The sequence below is a fragment of the Phalacrocorax carbo genome, chromosome 2 (genome assembly GCF_963921805.1).
Source record: "Phalacrocorax carbo chromosome 2, bPhaCar2.1, whole genome shotgun sequence".
In the NCBI taxonomy this organism is placed as follows: Eukaryota; Metazoa; Chordata; class Aves; order Suliformes; family Phalacrocoracidae; genus Phalacrocorax; species Phalacrocorax carbo.
Window position 1 is genome coordinate 32,569,957 of NC_087514.1, and position 20,493 is coordinate 32,590,449.

The 20,493-nt window shown below is 41.4% G+C and overlaps 2 protein-coding genes across 3 annotated transcripts in view; both read left to right on the forward strand.

Moving 5' to 3' along the window:
- The window catches only part of TPD52 (tumor protein D52), a 42,741-nt gene extending 35,160 nt beyond the window's left edge, over nucleotides 1-7,581 (forward strand). For both annotated transcript variants that reach the window (XM_064442503.1, XM_009501032.2), the window contains exons 5-6: nucleotides 4,878-4,926; nucleotides 6,076-7,581. In XM_064442503.1, coding sequence (XP_064298573.1) covers nucleotides 4,878-4,926; nucleotides 6,076-6,192 — 166 coding nt within the window. In that variant the 3' untranslated portion in view covers nucleotides 6,193-7,581. The remainder of the gene's footprint in view (nucleotides 1-4,877; nucleotides 4,927-6,075) is intronic.
- Nucleotides 7,582-8,405: 824 nt separating this feature from the next.
- Nucleotides 8,406-20,493, forward strand: part of MRPS28 (mitochondrial ribosomal protein S28) — an 83,887-nt gene continuing 71,799 nt past the window's right edge. Inside the window, exon 1 of the mRNA XM_064442504.1 lies at nucleotides 8,406-8,628. Coding sequence (XP_064298574.1) covers nucleotides 8,452-8,628 — 177 coding nt within the window. The 5' untranslated portion in view covers nucleotides 8,406-8,451. The remainder of the gene's footprint in view (nucleotides 8,629-20,493) is intronic.

The window sequence follows — 20,493 nt, forward strand, 5'->3', positions numbered from 1 at the left end:
AGCTGTGGTGTTCCCCTACTAGTATTAGACTATTGCATTTGACAAGGACAAGCACAGACTTACAGCTCTCTTCTGGCTTCAGGAATTTAATACCTTAAAAGAAGAGTGTCCTAATTACTCAAGGTAGCGGTTAGGTGGGTGTTGAGTACTCTCGCTCAGAAACTGGGCCACTGGGAGGGAATGTAACAGGGCCAGAGGAGCCCATGCTGCTGGTGTACTCCTCGGAGAGAAGCATGGTGATGGGAATTCAAGGTACTGTTATAAAATTGAGAGAAGCTGGGTTAAAAAAAAACAAAAGTGAGAAGAATTAGCGGTATTCAAGATCTTAGTTGCTTTTAAACAGGAGATTAAAAACCTTGGAGGTTTTTGCTTTCGTGAGGACCAAGTTCATCTGGGGTTCAACCAGTGAAGTCAGGTCCCAAGGTTATGTAAGTATTCAAGTGGTGTCTGCTTTTAAGACTGCACAAGTCTGAATTTTATAAAGTTTTAGGTGCCCAAGTTCTCTCCTGGAAATGAGAATTGATGGGCCTGGTACTTGAACAAATACTGAATATGCAGGTGCATTCTTATTCTTAAACTCTTATTAGGGCTTCTTCATCATGGCTTCGCTTTTCTTGTACTGTTCTAGGTTAGGGGCTTCTCAGCTGTAATGGCATGATTTCTCCTGTGTGGACTACTTCCACGTGTTCCATGCAGCAAAGAGCACATGCAGGTCTTCATTCTTGCACTGCAAAGCGATTTTGGAGGGAGTTGTAAAAGTGAGTAAACCAGCTGGTGGAGCTGTGAACTTGGGAAGCACTGAAATAGACAGGAAGAGAGGACTGGTAGCTTGAAGTCAGTGTGTTATTGCTTCCTTTTTGCGTTTGTTTCCTCTGCTTTTTCTTATCCTGAAAATGAACTCAGTTTCTTCTTAGGTTTTTCTTAATACCTTTATTCTGCTTTATAAGCACGTCCATATATAAGAACGTCTCCTTTATATGAACTAGCCATCCTTGTGTAGGCAACATCAGTATTATGTGCCAAACAGCAGTAGTACTAAGATGTAGCTCTGGACAAAACTCCTGAGCAATTGTGACTTTGTACTTGGCTCCTCTTACATTGCATCCATATTATGGAGCAGAAGTCCTCATTGCCCTGTCCTGGGATTGTAGAATAACTTTCTTTGCTTGCTTTGGAAATCTGATATGATCGTGGGTTCAATGGATCATCATTTATCAGCATACCAGCTGGAAACCTAATTATTACAAAAGCCAATACTAGTGCTTATGCACTCCTAAGCCCCTGGTTTCCAGGCAGGGACTCTGGCATACATCCTTGTGCATTTTCAAAATGTAAGGCAATGTAGTAGCTATAAAAATAATCATGGAAAGGGTAAGAAAGCTTTTAATGTCATACAAAATACATGGAAGGCTAGAGAGCAACTTACTGTGCCGTTTTTTTAATAAGCTAGGAGTTTGCTTGTGAGCAGTGTAAAAAGAGCTGCTCTTCCTCAAACTGGCCAACGTGATGGCCTAGCTGAGTGAGTGCTTTGATGTGCCATTCTGTCCTTTGTGAACAGAAATACGAGTTCTCTTCTTTGTAAAGCTTTTCAAGGCTTAATTGTGCTGCTTTGCACTACTTGAAGAACAGGTAATTTGATGTTAAAAAAAGACCAACTGTACTAATCTAATCCAGTTTTCTTGCAAACGTTCTCTTTTACCATTCTGTGATAAAACTATATACTATCTTATGGTGACATTCTACAAAAGGGATACTGAGTATACATAAGCATATTGGGCATCAGGAAGTAAATCCTTCATGAATGTATGACTAGTTCTTCCATTAAATGATCTCGATGAGATTAAACTTCCCTGGACACCCATTTAAAAAATCTGCAATACACCATAGGTTGTTGTTTTTCAGTGTGAGCACATCTGCAGGTTGTAAATATATATGGGAAGAGAAGTTAACTTTCATCCTCTTTAGCCTTAAACGTCTTGCAGGGAGACACTTCTTGCAGTGTGTGGGGAGGTGACTGAGCACAACTAGACAAAGAGAACTAGTTAGTATCAAGCCTATTCTGTACTAAAACTTGGCACATAACAAGACCAGAACTTGTAGTAATCCACATCACAGAGGGAGGGATATAAATTACACTCCAGAAGGCAAGCATCTTCTGTGTGCTCTGGAAAAGCTTGTGGAAGCCAAACCGACTGTGAAGATGAAACACAGCAGAAATGGGGTTGGGGAAGGGGATGAAACATGGCCACACATCACTGATGTGTGTCAGGACAGTATCTGGCCTTCACTTATCTGTTTCCCAGTATGCTGAACCTACAAACTGACCTTCAGTTGTGCCTCTGCCTTAAGGGATCCTAGCCTTAAGGGAACTTTTTACATGTGTAGTTTTTTTATCACTGTATGCTACTGATGAGCCTCCTGAAAGAATCTCTTAAAACTTGTTCTGCAGAGAACATGGAACCTTTTTCCTTCCGTGAATATATCTTCCATCATGCTGAAATACTAACTGGAGTTTTGGAGGTGCCTCAAATGTGAAGAGATTTCCACCCTGCTTCCCCTGCCCTCCACAGCAATTGCCTGGAAAATATTCTCCTGAAAGATAGAAAGCTCATTCAAAATTTGGCATTCCAAATATAGTTATTAAAACCTGTTATCATCAGTTCTTCTAACTTAAAATTATGGTATTTGACAAGAAAAATTTAACATATAAGACTAAATTGTATCAAGAGTAAACAGGTTTTTTTTCTATAATATGGAACTAAATTAGATTCCAGATGGTCTTGAAGCTATTTGGGAGCTCCTATAATCTATATCCTTCTAGGATATAGGATAGTCATCTGCTAGGAGTAGGTGTGTGTTGTCACTAAACAAACAGCAGCTGTATAGCAACTCTGGCAGGTTACAGAAATCCTCTGAATTTCAGAACAGGGTTTAAACTAGGACTTCCTCCTTGCCCCCAGCATAAACCTGACCTTGAATATAGATTGACGTGACTGCTCTTGCTAGATAATCTATATCGATGAGTAGATAATTTGTGTTGATGAGTATAGAAATCTTACACTGAATTGAAATGGAAGCTTTCTGAATGTAGGAATATTTTTTTCAGTAGGAGGATTAGTTGATTGATAAGACTGTTCACTTTCTACTTGATATCGTCCAAACTGTAAACGCAGCGTGTCTCTCATTGCTTGAGAAACATGACGAGTAGACAGACTCTTGCAGCTAAGCAGAATATGTACAAGCATGGCACTTGAATCGTTCTAAAAAGAAAAAAAGTTGTTGCAGCTTTTGCTCTGTGGTGTGTGTGTGTGTGTGTGCATGGCTAAGCAATTAAAAAACGCAAAACCAAGCAGTTACTATATAAGACTCTATAAGACTTTTCGGCTATTTACCGAAGATCATATCCAGAAGTCAGCTCTCTAAGCCAATTTCCACTCAGTCTATCACTTAAACTAACTTCTCGCTTTCTTTTTTCTTAATGCTGGCATTTAGTATACGCTCCATACAACATTCAATTAGCATGCCTATTATGAGGTAATGTATGCATAATCCAGCTGTTGGGTTTATTTCTTTTCATGTGTGGAATCAAGTCAAATTTAACTTAAGTGAACTAATACACATTTAAAACAAAACCAAAAAACCCACCCAACTTTGTAATGGGTTGCCCATACCTACATATAGGATAAAATCTGTTACATTCTGCTTAATAGTCATGGTTATCTCATATCTGGAACATGACCAAGTGCACTTTCCTGCGGTTTGGAGAACGATAACTTTTCCCTGCCTGTTAGAAATGTAATGTTACTCAAGGATCCCAAGTTTAAAAGGCAATAGCTTGCATCTCTAACGGTGAAAGTAAGAAATATCGTGGTTTCACAAAAAGTCTCTGGCTGATTTGGAGTGCTTGCCTTTCCTCTCCCCTTGCCTGGCATTCTGTCCCTCCATCTCCCGAGAGAGGTATCTGTCACTGTGCTTTCCCAAATGAAAGAGCGCTGCTAAGCTTGGCTGACCTACACAAATACCAAGCAAAGGGGGAAGGGAAGCTTAAGACCTCTTTTGAAAAAACCCTCCTGTCTTTCATCTTTATATAATATTTCTGAGTCTGCTATGAATCCCTAGTCCTGGTCCACTGAAGGCAAGCATTTTCCATCCTGCATAAAGGCAGAAAAGGTGTATAAGGTATTGCACAAATTTGCAAATGGCAGTGGCAGCTAGTCAGACCATTAAGCCGCTCTTCTGACGCTAATAAATAATATGCCCTCAGCACTGAAAATCCCAAGCTGTCCTGCCCTTGACAGGCGGAACCTACCATTTGTAATCATGGCTGTCTCCAGCACTTAAAAGGCAAGGGGGATTCTCCCTTAAATTTAACATGCTAGCAGAGAATTCACTGCAAACCACATTTTGCTAACTGAACACATAGCCTATTAAATTAGTTTTCCGATAGCAAGTGAAAATACTCTGACAAGCTTTCTTCTGCAATAATGTATTGGGCTGACCAGAAGTGATGACTAAGCTTTTCTGAACAAATCCTTTAAGCCAGAAACTTGTTTGAAATCACTGAGAATAATAAGCTAAGCCTAAAATACTTGCTAGCTCTCCCTTCCATATTGTGGTGAAAGATCCTATCACTGAGCCTGGCAATGCTTAGTTGCCAAAGATACACATCAGCTGCAACTTGAGCGTGTTTGAATTTTAATTTTGTAGTACTTGGGGAGATCCAGATCTAAACGATTTTTAGGCTACCCTTAAAAAAGAGCCCCCAACAAACAAAATTCATGTTGACACGGGGGAAAAGCCACTATCTGCTTCTTTTCTGATATTTAGACTAACCAGATAAGTTTTTAATTGTGTGTTTCCTTTTTTTATTTTCCTAGAAATTCTCCGACTTTCAAATCCTTTGAGGAAAAAGTTGAAAACTTAAAGGTAAGCATTCCTAAAACTTAGCCTTGGTGATTGTGGAGCTGTGGATGTGGAGAAAAGACTAAGTGGACCCTGGGTAGCCTGTTTTTTAGTTATTGGTAAACTGCTGAAGGTGCTTAAATCGTATCTTTTTTTAAGTACTGTGGAAAAAGTTTCTCTGCCTAATGATTTGAGAACAAAAACATAGGCTTCCTGCACCTCTTACAGGGGATGCCTTTAACTAGAAGGACTACCAGCTAGCTAACCTGCACAAACAGCTAGTATAACATATCTATTATTATCGTATTACAGTATTAGTATTATTATCCAAAATGCTCTAGGCTTTTATTTCCATGCCTTCCTAAGGACTAGTATTTTATACAGGATTATAGCTTGGGATGTTTCTCTTATTTCTGGCATAAAATATGCAAGGTCTTTGTACCTTAATTTGAAATTTACTCACAAAAGTCTTAGGTGCCTGAAACAACCATTAATAGCTTCTCCAGGTAAAAAAATCACTACAAAAATAACTAATCATGTAACTGGAACCAGATTTGACTGTTCTCATGGGCACACCGGATTGGATGAGAGGCATGGAAGCAATAGTAATGGGAACTAGGCATTTCCTTGCAAAATAATTCGCATCAACACTTTGGCCATCCCACAGGGTGTGTACTGTAAAGGGAAGTGAAAAGACAAACACATCACCTGGAGAAAGTAAAATAGTTCCTGTGTTCCACTGAAGATCTCCAGAGCTGCAGCTGAGACTGCAAACTGCTCAAGGTTATTTTCCTGAGCAATACAGAAGTGAGATTTAACTCTGAATTTTTCAAAGCCTGAATGGCTTGAAAAACCTGTGTACCTGTATATGTTTTTAACTGAGGGTGCCTCAACCACCAGACTCCCTGGAATCAGGGCTACTTCATGCTTTGTGTCTCTTGAAGTCAAAGGGAGACTGCTACGTTAATCTGCTGCTGCTGCTAATTGTTTTCTGCATGATACTGAAACATTTGTCTTTGAAGTATTGTGGAGGTAGTCCAGTCCTGAAAAAGCTGCTGTGCTGAAAGGAGTTATTAAACTTTTCCATGCAGAGGTACTGGGTTTTACCTAGTAAACAATGTTTGTCATGCCATATAACTGCAATTTTATGTTGGGGCTCTGTCTGTGTTCTAGTCTAAAGTTGGAGGAAGCAAACCTGCTGGGGGAGACTTTGGAGAAGTTCTCAACTCTGCTGCCAACGCCAGTGCCACAGAAACTATTGCAGAACAGACACAGGAAGAGACCCACTGAGATTCCTGCTGCTGTCCTGCTACCCACTGCCAGATGCTGCAAGCAAAAACTAAGCACACATGTAACATTCTTTGCGCTCTTTCCACCAGATGTGCTTTTATTTAGCACGTAGTTATTTTACCAGATTAACTGATACCGAGCTTGTTCGTGGGTTCAAAATATTTTTGAAACTAAAATATTGTTTGAGGTTTTGTGTGGGAAGGGGAATTTTTATGCCTCTCAAGCATTTAAAGGACTTATCTGTAATTTGAAGGCAACCTTTAAAATATAGCAATGAAAAAAACTCTTTTGAGAAGTTAATTATACTGTACATATACTGTGGATACATAATTTCTTTTGAATCTGTAACTACCGCTCAACTTAATCATGAATCTACTGCCGCTGCCAAACTGAAGCTCTTTACTTCTTTCCCTTGTGATTATTTCAGTTGAGTGTTGCCTGCACAGGGCACCAGGCTAGGAGGATCACTCACAGCTAAAGAAAGGACTTTTGCTTCGACAGGGTTTAATCAAGTTATTCACAGAAGGATTACACATGGGCAGGAATGTACCGTCTTATGAGCGTGCTCCTTACACAACAGGTGTGGATAGGGTAATACGTAATGTCGAAAACGTGCCGATTTGTCTGTGGGCTATCCACCTAGGAAACTTCTGACCTTTGCAGGTGGAAGTAAGATGCCTAGTAGTGCTGGCTGGGTTCAGTTCCAATAATGTGTTCCATTATAGTAAAATTTTCAGTCTTGTTTTTTTTGTACATGATGTTAACGTGGTAAGATGAGCTCTTCTGAACTTTTGATCAGTCGTGAATAGATTCATCCTAATTCCCACATGGTTGTGTCATATTTACACTAACAAAGCATGGACTGCAAGAACGAGCCTGAGCACGAAAAGTGGTGGTTCTTTGGGCATCAAGAGAATTGCTCTAAAATGCTAACGTTGTTTCCCTTTTAGGCTGACCAGTGAAAACATCTGCTACACGTCTTACTTTTTTTTATATGCTAAAGGCCTGTACCACTAGCATCCTTATTCCTGTTTAAGACCCCAGAAATCTGTTTCAAGAGGTTCTCTGTGTCATACAGCAGCATAGCTCTCTTACACAATCTCTTCTCCTACATGTTGCTTTATCCACTTTACTCTTTGTATTTCTTGTATTTTGTATGTTCCTGGCACATGGTGTCAGTATGGTTAGAACATTTGGCAAGTGATTTATCACAGCGCTTCGAACTGGAAATGAGTTTTGAAACATTTGTGTGAAATCCATGAAACTTCAACTGCCACAGATGTCTGGAGGAAAAAAAAGTTGGCGTCTGACAACCTTGCTAGCATGCCAGATGTAATATATATGCTTAATTACATGTGAGAAGCTTAATAAAAACCTATATGTGAGGAATGTATTGTCCTGTGGATATGGAAGACTATGAGATTTTTACTTGTAATTGAAACAGTCCTTCAAGTTTGGTTTTGAAGTAGTGCTGATACATGCTGCTGTACTGGGGTGAATCTGCGTGGATGAGCTAGGCCTTTCTAGAAAAGATTAGGCTTAGGCTGACGTCTAGTGGCTTACATAAAATTAAACTGCCCTGATTACATAGGGAAGTTCAGAAAATGGGTTGAGATGTACCCTCCACCTCTGACAGCTGTGCCTTGGCAAGGGAACAGAGAACAGGACGACAGAGCGAAGGTGGCGCTCTGCCTCTGTAGCGTCAGTACCACTTAGGGCAGGTCCTTATGGAACATGATCCTGGTGCTACGGGTTCTTTATTTATCTAACTGATGAACCGAAGGGTCATCTAGTCTAGAGCTGGGCTTTCTGGGCTATGAAGGAAGAGAATTTTAAGGCCAAGTGGCTGCATCGCTGGGTCTGCAATATGTTCTGCGGCTGCAGCCTCCTCTACCTGCAGCCCGCCCTCGAGCGCAGCGGCCCCCGGGTGGCTGCTGCAACCCGGCTCCGACGGCCGCTGGCCTCGCCCGCCGGCCCTGCGGAGGGCTGCTCGCCCGTTCGCCGGGCACGGGGCGCCTACGGGCCGCCCCGCCTGCCCGAGGTCGCCCGGGCCGTGCCTGCCCCCCCGTGGCGGCGGGAGATGCCCGCAACCGCCGCCGCCAACTCCCGCCCGCGGAGCGGCGCGGAGCCCAGTCTCCCTCAGCCAAGATGGCGGCGGCCGCCTCAGCCGGGGCCGGTGCGCTTGCGCGCGACCGCGTGCCGGTGACCCGGGCGTAGCGCGGGGTCAGGGTTGACGCCCCGCCCTCCTCGCGGGCAGCGATGGCGGCGCCGTGCTGGGCCCTGGCCGGGCTCCGAGCAGGGCTCCGGCCGCGGCGGCTGCCGGCGGCGAGGCGGTGCAGCGGCGCCCCGTCGGCGGGAGCGCCGGGCGCGGGCACCCTCCCAGAGCAGACGGAGGAGCGGGCGGGCGCCGGCGCGGCGGCTCCCGGCCCCCGGCAGGTGAGGGCGCGGCGGGGGCCCGTGGCGGGGCGGTGCGGGGGCGGTGCCGGGGGGTGAGGCCTGTCCGCCCGGCAGTGCCGCCCCGCGGGAACGGGCCGTCCGCACCGGCCGCGGGGCAGAGCTCTGCCTCCGTGAGGTGCTGACGCGGGGCACAGCCCGGCTGCCCGCCCGCCCGGCTGCTCTCGCGTGTGTCCGTCCCTCTTCTCGCCGCGGCGGCCTGCGTTGCACATAGCCTGCGGAGATCGGGGCAGTTCTTACTCGTTTTCTTAAAATACTCCTGCAAAAATCTAATAGGGGAAGCGTACAAGTGGTTTTGGGCGTGTAGGTGCAGCTCTGTGGGCAAAAGTGTATTCTGGCTCTTACAGGTGGGTGGGGAGGATGTGGAAAATCTTTAATTAAAACAGCAACTCAGATCAAAGATCTGTCAGGGCAGTACTCCAGAGATTTGTAGTGGAAATATGAAGGCTGGTACGAATGAAAGACTTGTGGAAATGCACGTGTGTGAAGTGTCAAAAGAAACAGCAGAACAAGGGTTGAAAGAATAGTGTGTGTTAATGTGGAAAATCAGAGATCATGTCTTATGAGGAGCAGCTGAGGGAACTGGGGCTGTTTAGTCTGGAGAAGAGGCTCAGGGGAGACCATATCGCTCTCTACAACTATTTGAAAGGAGGTTGCACCGAGGTGGGTGTTGGTCTCTTCTCCCAAGTAACATGTGATAGGACAAGAAGAAATGGCCTCAAGTTCCATCAGGGAAGGTTTAGATGACATATTAGGGAAAATTTTTTCACCGAACGGGTTGTCAAACATTGGAACAGGCACCCAGGGAAGTGGTTGAGTCACCATCCCTGGGGGTGTTTAAAAGACATCTGGATGTGGTGCTTGGGGACATGGTTTAGTGGTGGACTTGGTAGTGCTGGGTTAACAGTTGGACTTGATCGTAAAGGTCTTTTCCAACCTAAATGATTCTATAATTCAGTTCTCGGGAGTAAAATTGACGATCACAATGTTCTTGTTAAGGCCTCCTATAAGCCTGGAGCACAGATGACTTGTCATGAGCAGACCCTGCTTCTGAAGAACAGGACGAGGGCAACAGGCCTGTATCATATCTTATTTGCCGTTTGTTTTTCTGTTACGCCACCATGAGAACAAACATGGAGAGATACGTAGTGAGCAGCAGCGTGGTATTTATTGAAACTGCAGTAAGTGAGATTCTGGAGCAAAGCACCACCTAGTAGAAAACTGTTGACTCCTGAGGGGTATAAATGATTTACCCACAACCTAGTTCATCACTGCCAAACAGGAGGAATCTCAAGAGTTTTGGTGAGGCCTCGATAGCTGGCATCATTCATCCTTGGTGTTGCACCCAAATGGTCCTGCCCAGACCGCTGGAGTATATGCTGATGCTGTGAGACTGTGGGTATGAGAATGTGAGTGAATAAAACTTGTGAAAGAATGCGAGTGGGTGTATATGGAGCTTTAGTTAAAAAAAAAGTAACTTTCTCTGGCTGTTGTGCTGATTTTTGTTGAGCTGGTTTTCCCACAATGTCTGTTGTGACAGTGGCTGTTAACAGGTGTGTAGGGAATCACAGAAAAAAACAGTGTGTATGTAATAATGTGCCCCAGAATATCTCTTCCAGGCTGAAAAACCCTGACCTCTGGTTTTTCCTCAGGTGGAAGTGATTCCATGCTGCTTTTCATCCTTGCCACTCTTTTTTTAACTTTTCCACTTCTGTTTGGCCACATCAGGAGCTGGGTTTACTTGGACTGTGCCTGGTGGGATATGGAGATTAATGCTGTCAATTAATATTGCAGGAGTGGTTTAGTACTGGGAGCATAGAACTAGAAGTGCCTCAGTCACTGAATCCACAACCTGGCATCCCAAATTACCATGTAATCTCTGTTTTCTATTGAATATGCACACTGGCAAGGCTGGCTGTGCTAGGATCGAAGGTCTGTCCAACCCAGAGTGCTGGCTCAGGTGGTATCTAAGGGGCATGTTCACAGAAGAGTTGGGGAAGAGATCCAGTTGATCTAGCTGTAGAAAATACTGAATGCTACTTCAGGGATTTGAGGGGTTTTTCTTTCTGGTGAAGTAAGAAGCTAGGAACGTATTGTTTTCTATCTATAAATAAATTGTCATCAAACCTTTAAAAGCTGTGAGCTAATTCTAATGTTACATAGTATTCACAACTTCATGTCCAAATGGAATTACATATACAAATATAAATAATACAATACAGAAGTACAAACTAGGCATGTAAAACGAAGAGCTGGACTACAACTCTGGATTCCTCTATGCTCTGCTGAATTACTTTCTCACTTGAACAAGAGGAAAACCAGTAGCTTGCTTTGCAGTGATGTGGTGATGTTAAAAGCATAACAGTGAGATGAAGTAAGATTGTCATGAGTCTGCTTTCATGCTAACTTAGTCCAGTTAGCAAAGTGCTCTGTGAGCCCAAGTGTGATTGATGATTATTCACTGTTTGCTCTCTTGAGAGTGTGCAGAAGAGGGTGTGGGTTTTGGTGAGAATGAGTTAGCAGTGGGAGATGGTGTACTGAAACAAGAAGGAAATGAAAGGGGTCTGACTTGCAGTGTAGCCTGTTGGTTCTGTGTAGATGTCTTGAAATCACCTTTTCACCAATTTTAACTGATTTTTTTGGTTGCTAGGAAGCATGTTATTTGGTAAATAAACTTTCCACAGCTGGGAGCAACCCTGATGCTAATATGGCATAAAGTTTGGCAGTACTTACGTACTGGATGCTGCTGGAAAAACTCAGAGCGTTAGAAGACCCTTTGAGAAAATCCTTTTATGGAGAGGGCCGTGTTGCTCTCAGGAGAGGGGGCAGCGGCTCTATCTGGGGTGCTGTGCGTCTGCAGGATCTGCTGTTTCAAGCAGGAGGAACAGGGTCTTGCTCATCCCTTACCTGAGCCGCAGCCAGAGGGAAGCTTGTGTTCCTTATCTCTGCTGGCAAACAGACAGGTACAAAGCGCTGCCTGGCTTTTGGTGTCCTTACACCCTGTAAGAGCACAGAAATGTTATGTGGGTCCTTAACGTTCCTGTTTCTTTTCGGGGCTGGAGGTTTAATGATGTTTCTCTGCTGGTTTCCTACATCAGCTGTTTTTCTCTCATTTTTGAAACTGGCTGGATGTTATGATATTTGGTAGGCAGTGGCTTATTTTAGGCAAATGTCAGGAAACTTGATAAATGGGTGTGTTGACATGCGTTCATCTAAGATGATTCAAAAAGCATGATGGTATTTTTCCTAGGTAGCTTTTAAATTATTTTTTTTTTGCCCAGCAGCAAACGTGTACTGTGGACCTTGCTTCATAGTTGTCTGGTGGTGTTCCCTATTGAGTTGGTAATCTGTTAGTGTTTTGTGTTTTATTTTTCACCTTCAGTTTATGGTTCTATTGTTACTGTTTTGCAAATAGCGAAACTTACAGAGCAAGCACTGAAATGTTGATTAGAATTATTAAAAAGATAGCAACTTGGTAAGCAAAATATTCTGAAAAGCCCACTTGATATGTAACTTTGTCTACAGCAGGCAGTTCACTTCTTACTGCTTTGCCTTTCTGCATTTTTATAATGTCTGAGTTTTGCATTCTAAACCAACCAACCAACCAAAAAAAGACAAGTTTGAAGTTTTCTTCTCTGTGGAATTGCTTAAAGAAATCTTTCAGAAGGACAGGAAGTGCTTTAGGTGTTACCTTTATTTCCAGATCAAAACTGCCTGCCCAGATAATTAGGAAACCTTGCCTTTTAGGAAGGGCATGATTATTTTTATTGATACAGGTAGAGAGGTGGTTGTTGTGCTACATTCTTAGCTGGGTTACCAACATTTGAAGAAAAGGTAAGAAGGAAGTAAATAATTAAGCATAACTTGTGTATTTTCCTGTACTGTGAACTTTAAATAGTCTAAAAATGTTTTAAAAAGAATTGAGTGATGCAGTTCGTCAAATATATTTTTAGGTAGAAATGGGTTGTCACTTTGATAGCTTTGCCACTGGTCTGCAATATATGTCACGGCGTAATAAAACTTCTCTGTTGGTACCTTTTTACTTTATAGTAACAGGGTACAGATGTCAGAGATCAGTGACCTAAGCAGAAACGTAGTCTTTGTTCAGAAGCAGAGATTTCCAGCTGCGGGTCCTGCTGAGGCAGCCGGGCAGGGACGCTGCGCTTGGGTTTAGGTGAACCTCCGCGCCCGGCACAGCAGAGGGCATTGCTTGTTTCTAGATGTCGTGGGAAAAGTAGCACGTTTGAGGAATTCCCTATCTCGTTCCTTGAATAACGTCTTTTAAGGGAAAGCGTTTATTAAGAAGAAATGTAACAGACTGTCTCTAAATTTCAGATGGAAGGCACTGGCTTGGTATCAGTACATCATAATAACCAATTTTTTGAAATGGAGCAATTAGAAATTATTCTTCCAGAAACTTATATATTTTTAAATTTACTTAGCCACAGGTTCTTTTCTGAACGGATTCAGAAATTTGAGGAGGGTGTCTGTGTATTTAAATTTCTTGTCACTATTTTAAAAAATAAAATATTAATATTCATAAAGAGAACAAAATAAAAGCTATTTTAATAGGTGATATAGAGAGTTGCCTTATTTGTGTTTTAGGGGAGAGATTAAAACCTAAAACAAAAGTGGGAATTTTAAAGGAATGTATTACACTTCTGTTCTGAAAGCTACATGATATTCTTCATAAAGTATGTGTTTCTGTCTTGCTTATGCAGTATCTTGGCAACCTCAGTTTAAAATAACGTGTAACACTGCATATTTCAAAATCAAGCATTAAAGAACCCCAGAATTATTTTTGATGTAATTATTGATGGGAAATATTTCTCTTTATCTATTTTCCCACCTAAGTGAACATTTAGGACATGATTTTACTGAAGTAGCAGTTATTGGAGACAAAAATACTTATTTATATTTAGTGCAATTTTCGCTTGTAATTTTCATAGTGTGATATTTCTTTGGACAGTTATAATCTATGTGTGAATGGAGTGCTTTTCCAGTGTCAACAAATAACTTAAAGACATTTTTGTTTGATTACAAATGTAACAGCATCTCACAAAACCTATATACCAAGCACAGAGGTTACTCTTTTAGGCAGATTACCTTCTGACCAGTATTAAAGTACTGGAAACTACTGACTAACTGAGAGCGGGACTTGCCAGTTGTGGGATCTGTGGGAACTGGAATGAGTTTTCTTTACTTGGAAGTTTCTCTTGGCTTACTTTGTCAGCTTGTACGGCTGCATTTGAGAAACTTGGATTATGTCTGCTCCTGCTATGCTGTGAGCACATTCTGGTGCTTTCAGGTTCATGCTAGATAAGGACTGTATTGCAGGCGTCTTAGCACCCTCTCAGCTGTATCTGCTCAAAATGCTGGTTTGCATTATACTGGGAATGAGCCTGTTTGTCCTTTTTTTGAATCCTTTGAAGGAGCCTGTGAGTGCTTTGGCTGAGGCACCAAAACGTGGCTCTTCTGACTTGGGTTCGTCCCAGCTGTGAGCACCGCTGGGTCTGTCAGATGACCTGCTTTGCATATAACAAAAGTGTTTGTATGACAGGATTTTGTAAAACTCGCACGGTGTTGGAGCGGCACTCTGAAATGAAGTAAATGGGAGTTCTAATGTTGGATGGCAGAGGAATGATGCATGCTGACCCTTTGGAGGATGTAATTATAGTATGGTAAAATTGTTCACAGTTGTGATAGGCAGTGGTGACTCAGGAACACAAATTCGTGTGGGAAGGCCCTGAGCACCTTGCACGGCTCTGTCCTTGGTTGGCATGAGGAAGACCACAGTGCTGGAGGAGCAGTGGGTTGCAGTTGTCTTCTGGAACTCACTCCTTCAGATGGCTCTGGGTTGGCGAGCAATTGCTTTGGCATTGCTGGAGGTCTGTGAGTGGTAGGCATATGTGATACACCTTGGGTGACTGGCTGTCACAGTGGAATCCTGAAGTTCAAACTGTCTTGGGGCCACCAGGATCATGGAGAAAAGCAAGTGAATGCCAGCTGCCTACTCTTGTTGTATGTGAGGTACGTATGTGAGGTACGTATGTGAGGTACGTATGTGAGGTACGTATGTGAGGTACGTATGTGAGGTACGTATGTGAGGTACGTATGTGAGGTACGTATGTGAGGTACGTATGTGAGGTACGTATGTGAGGTACGTATGTGAGGTACGTATGTGAGGTACGTATGTGAGGTACGTATGTGAGGTACGTATGTGAGGTACGTATGTGAGGTACGTATGTGAGGTACGTATGTGAGGTACGTATGTGAGGTACGTATGTGAGGTACGTATGTGAGGTACGTATGTGAGGTACGTATGTGAGGTACGTATGTGAGGTACGTATGTGAGGTACGTATGTGAGGTACGTATGTGAGGTACGTATGTGAGGTACGTATGTGAGGTACGTATGTGAGGTATCTGGAAGAAGGTGCATGGAACCATAATGTAAAAGTTAAATAGGAATTGAAATCCTTCCTAGTGGATATTGTTAACAACAGGATATTTACATCCGCTGTTGCTGTGGGAGATCCCAGTTGCTCTTCTACTATGACTATTGAAACAGCATCCTGTCCTCCAGGAGCCTGGAAAAAAGGGCCTGGAAGGGCAGGGCACTGATAAATGGAGAAAGTGTCAGGCTGAAGACAGGATAGTGCTGTTGTGTGGGATTGCCAGTGTCCCATTTTAGCATGGCAACTCCATACAGCAGCCTAAAATGCGAGGATGCGGGCATATAATTGCTCAGAGTAATGGTGCAGAGGTCTAAGCAGTCTAGCCGTGCAGGCAGATGCTGGGCTCAAAAGACCATTGGCTATTCTTAGGACTGTGTGTGCTCACCTGGTATGATTTTCTTTTTGACGTAATCTGTGCAGTAGGTTCACCCACTTTCCCTCATTTAGAGACTAGGTGATTTCTGTTCAGAATTACCCTGGAGAGTTAGGCACCTGGGGTGTTGTGCAAGCTGTGAGTTTTGGTGTCCTCACACCAGCAGGTGACCTGGTGTTTGTGGGCTCCTGGGGGTGGCTGATGGCATGCTGAGTGGGTGGGAGTCTTACTGTTGATATAGCTGATCCCAGCTCATTTGGGAACTGCAGGAACAGGGGAGGAGTATGTATGAATTGGAGGTAGCTGGGAGGCACGTGAAAAGCCATGGATGTGCAGGTTCAGGGCATTGTAGGAACCACCTCTTGGTTCCTGGTCTTTTTCACCTCTTTCCATATATTATATAAAGCTGTAAAAATATTTAGATTACTATAAATGATCTAAATTTGTTTCCTCTTACTGATGAAGAAATTGAAGTAAGACTTGGCTCTCCTTTTGTTCCTTAAAGGAGACGTCAGTGAACTTTTGTCTGTACTGTTGTTTTCACCACTCTGTTTTCATCCATTCTTTCCTTCTTTCCGCCTCTCTGAAAGCTTCATGTTTTGTTAATCTTTTATTGATTCCATTGCAATGTTCTAATTTTTTCCTATAAAATAATCCTTGAAAGATATACTGATATAACTTCATGTTTTAAATTATATATAGAAGTTATTTAAATTAAAGAAAAATAAGCAGCTTTATTGTGACCAAATTATGTACTAAAATAGTACATGTTACAAAATAAATTCTTAGCTCAGTGTTATTTAGTAATGATCCTTCTGGCTAGACAACAGCATATTTTCAAAGCTGCATTTGAAATTCTTTATGGAAGTCTTGTTTTGCAGTTTCTGAACTGTGTATCCAATCAAAATGTGAAGATAACTGGAAAACCTTCCGTTTACTACAAGCACAAAGAAGTTGGTATTGAGTCAGTTAGTGCAGCTGATTGCACATTTATAAGATTTGTTGGGTAAGCCTTGATGGTTTGGGTAGTGTTATAGTGTGTTAGCTATGTGACTTTGCTGGTTTTGGTATTTTCAATGGGCAATTGATTGATGAAGTTTCAAAACAGGGTCTGGAAGCAGCTGTAGATGCTTAATTTTCTTAATGGGATGTACTCCATTGTTTTATGCTATTCCTCCTAAGCACAGTTGTGTAAAGTCACAGGAAAAAGAAGTATAGTTTTAGATTTTAGTCATGTGTGTCGGTGTAAATGATACTAAAAAGTTCAGACTCAAATAAAATAGTGTATACCTTTGACTCTTCTCATAAGGGACAGGTATAGCCATAATTGATGAAAAAAAGGTAGGTAAATCTTTGTATTTACTATGATAGAGCAGTATTTGTTATAGGATATACGAGGTTAGTCTGTTAACTGAAAAAATTTACATTTGTTTTATGAACAGTATTGCTATGTTTGATTTAGCAGTATGTAATAAGACACTGGTTACTTACATAATTTTACAAAGTATTCAGCATAATTATGCTCTTTCATGAGTTTAAAGAACAGTTCATGTACTGCATCTCGATGGCAAATCTGAGAAATATCTGTCTTCAAATGGGAAGAAGCTGCAGATAGCCTTATCAACATAAAGAGATTTCTAGACAACAAAGAAGTTTTGATATTAAAAGTGCAGTTCAGGAAAACATGTTGAATATTATGCACAGTGTACAAATCCTATTCCTGTGATTGATTTTTTTTTTTTGAGACCTGCATGATCCTACATGAAAAATGTAATTATGAGAGACAAAGATTGTTTTCACCATAGTATTTTACTTGTTAAGTACTACATGTATTTAGTTAATTGTTATTTGCATCTCTTTCAAAAATGTGCTTAGTTCACAATATTAAGTTGCTCATTATTATGAGGACAATATATATACAAATATATATACATACAAGTATATTGCATGTTCTCTGCACAGCTAAGATTCTTTTAATTAGAAGTTATTCTGTATGCAAAAATAAAATTAGGTTTGGAATATACTATATTCATCAGTCAGCATTTCAATGAGTACCAAAATAGGGAGCTTGATGGAAGGATACCAATGAACATAAATTGATATCAAATAGAGTATGATGAATCTTTCATTGTTTTTAAAATACAAGTGTAATCCTTTCCTAATCTCCAATCAAGATGTAATTCAAAACACTTTAAAAAGTGTAATTTCAATATGTGAAGTTGGCTTAAAAATTGTGTCTGTAGCCAAGCAAAATCTTCTAATGGTCTTTGCCAAGTATGACAACTATTTACCCTTATAACTTCCTATAACTGTGCTTGTTTCTCTTTGGACAATGCTACAAAAAGTGAATAGTCCTATTCTTAGTAAAACTGAATTTTAGTCCTTTTCATATTTTTTCTTTTTGGGGTGAGAAAGCTTGGTAAATAGGAGCTGGAACTTGGGCAAAATGAAGATATTCTTCAGGGAAAATCAGTTATTTCTGCATTACATGCATTTCAAAATAGCTTTGTAGATATTTTTTGTGTAGTAGCTTCTTTCTTAATTAGTCACAGTTCTTCCTAGGTGGAAGTCAGTACAGCAATACAGCTTTTACAGACCTTCTTTAAGAGTTATGTGCCAGAATATTTTATTGCTTGCATGGAGCATTGGAAAAACGGTATCTGTATTGTTGGAAATATAACATGTACTTATGTAACTGAAGATTAAACAATTGATTTTTAGGCTGGAAAGGATCACTGTGGCCATCTAGACTGATTTTGACTGACATAAGGCACTGAATTTCAGCCAGAGACTGTTGCACTTACCCGAGCAAGCTTGTCTTTCAGATAAATTCGTGGACTTAAAAATAAATAAATACTCTCTACTCTGTTCTTGTAAGACCGCACCTGGAGTACTCCATCCAGTTTTAGGCTCGCCAGAACTGTGCTCAGAACACCTCTCCCATGAAAAAAGGCTGAGAGAGTTGGGGTTGTTGAGTCTGGAGCAGGCTCCAAGGAGACCTTGTTGTGGCCTTTCAATACTTAGAAGGCTTGTAAAAAGTCTCTCTCCATCTTTCTTACCAGGGCCTGTAGTGATGGGACAAGGGGCAATGGTTTTAAACTGGAAGAGGGTTGGCTGGACTAAAGGAAGAATGATGAGGGTGCTGGGACACTGGAACAGGCTGCCCAGAGCAGCTGTGGACGCCCCATCATTGGAAGTGTTTAAGGTGAGGTTGGATGGGGCTTTGAGCATCCTGGCCTAGTGAAAGATGTCCCTTCCCATGGCAGGGGGGTCGGACTAGGTGGTCTTTGAAGGTCCCTTCCAACCCAAACCATTCTATGAAAAAAGTGTCGGTTGTAATACATGCATATAAGAAAGTAACATCAGAGTTCCTATTCCAGTATTACTTTTGATGTTTTCTGCCTTACGAGGGCAGCTTTGTTATCCACTTAACATAACTATCTAAATGGGATTTCCTAGAGGCTTTTTTTGGTGTTATTGTAGTTTACGTAGGAGTAAACTGAAAAATAAATTAAGATATTATTCATTTTCCAGGGCTTGTAGCTCAGCTGGTTTGAAATGGATTGGCAGGAGCAGCTTTATGTTCTCCAGTTTACAGCTAAGGTTTAAAATAATGTCAGATTGTTTTGTCAAAGCTCTCAGATGTTCCACAGGGGAGAGGGTGCTCTGCTCCAGAGAATTAAGTTCAGGTGTGCTCCGAAGTCGTGCTGTGACACTGAGACTTCTAGCACATTGTGTGCAGCAAAGTCACTGCCAGATTTTACCTTCAAGTTAGCTGTGAGTATGGAGATACCTTAGCTTCTGTACCTATGCTCCTTAAAGCCTAATCCTGCAGTATTTAAAAAACATAAGGAGTCAGGATTTTTATGAAGAGGTCTTTACAAAAACCTATTAGACTTGGACAGTAAATTAGTCGCCAAAAATCCTAATGTCTGCACTGACATTTAAATAACGCTTTGCCAAAACACTTAGTCACCACTTCTTACCAAGGGATGCTTGGTGAGAATTTCAGCTGCCTAATTCCAGCTTTTTGCTTCCAGCCTTTTTGGCTGAAGAGTTTTGTTTGTTTTGCTTTCTAAAATAAAACCACATTTCTTCACTGTGCTGAGGAGAATGCATGGATGTTCCTCTGTTGGTTGAAACAGGAGAAGTTTGCTTTGCTTTCTGGTGGTTCTTTTGGGGTGCTTTTAGTTTTAAGGTTGTGATGGGAAATAACTCTGGACAATTAAAACCCTAAGTATGCAAGGTTTTTGAAAGTTAATAAAGATTTAATAGGTATAAGAATGAAAATATAGTGGTCAATTTCCCTTATCCTCTTCTAGGCAAAAGGAGCTGTTTTTCTTTGCTTTTTCCAGTCATAAAATCTGAAAGTTTTCCCTCCAAATTTTAAAGTTCTGGAGGAAAAGCTTTCAGTGCTCACTGTGCTCTTCTTGAATACTGGTTTTATAGTACCATATTGTATTAAAAAGTGGTTCTTTTTCCTCCTCTCTCCAGCTTTCTTCAAAACTTATCTTTAAAAAGATGGCTACAGACATTATTTAAGTTTATTCCAAAACTATCTAATTTGGGGTTTGCTGCCATTGAGGGTGCAATTCAAATCATTACTCAGGTATGGGAGGAAATCAATGAGGATGGTATCTGCTGGAATTTTTAGTTATACTGATATTTCTTCTACTGGACTGTAGATATTAAATAATTGCTATTAGAATATCTTAGAAATCTTACAACTAAAATAATTCCCTTAAAGAATTCAGGTCATCGTAGTGTAAGCAGGTGTGCAAGTGCTGTCTTTACAGACACTTCGTAACAGCCTTTGCATAGGAAGTGATTCATACGCAGCTTTTAAAAAATATCTTCTTGCTTACTAGCAGGGAAGCTTCCAGTTTTCTCTTTGACTGCTTTCAGGGTTCTCCTTTGTGACTTTGCAGTCATTAATCATAGATTTTTCCCTAAATCACTGCTTTTATTTCTGCTTTGAATCACAGATCCTCCTTTTATGCGTTCACTTTGGACTATTT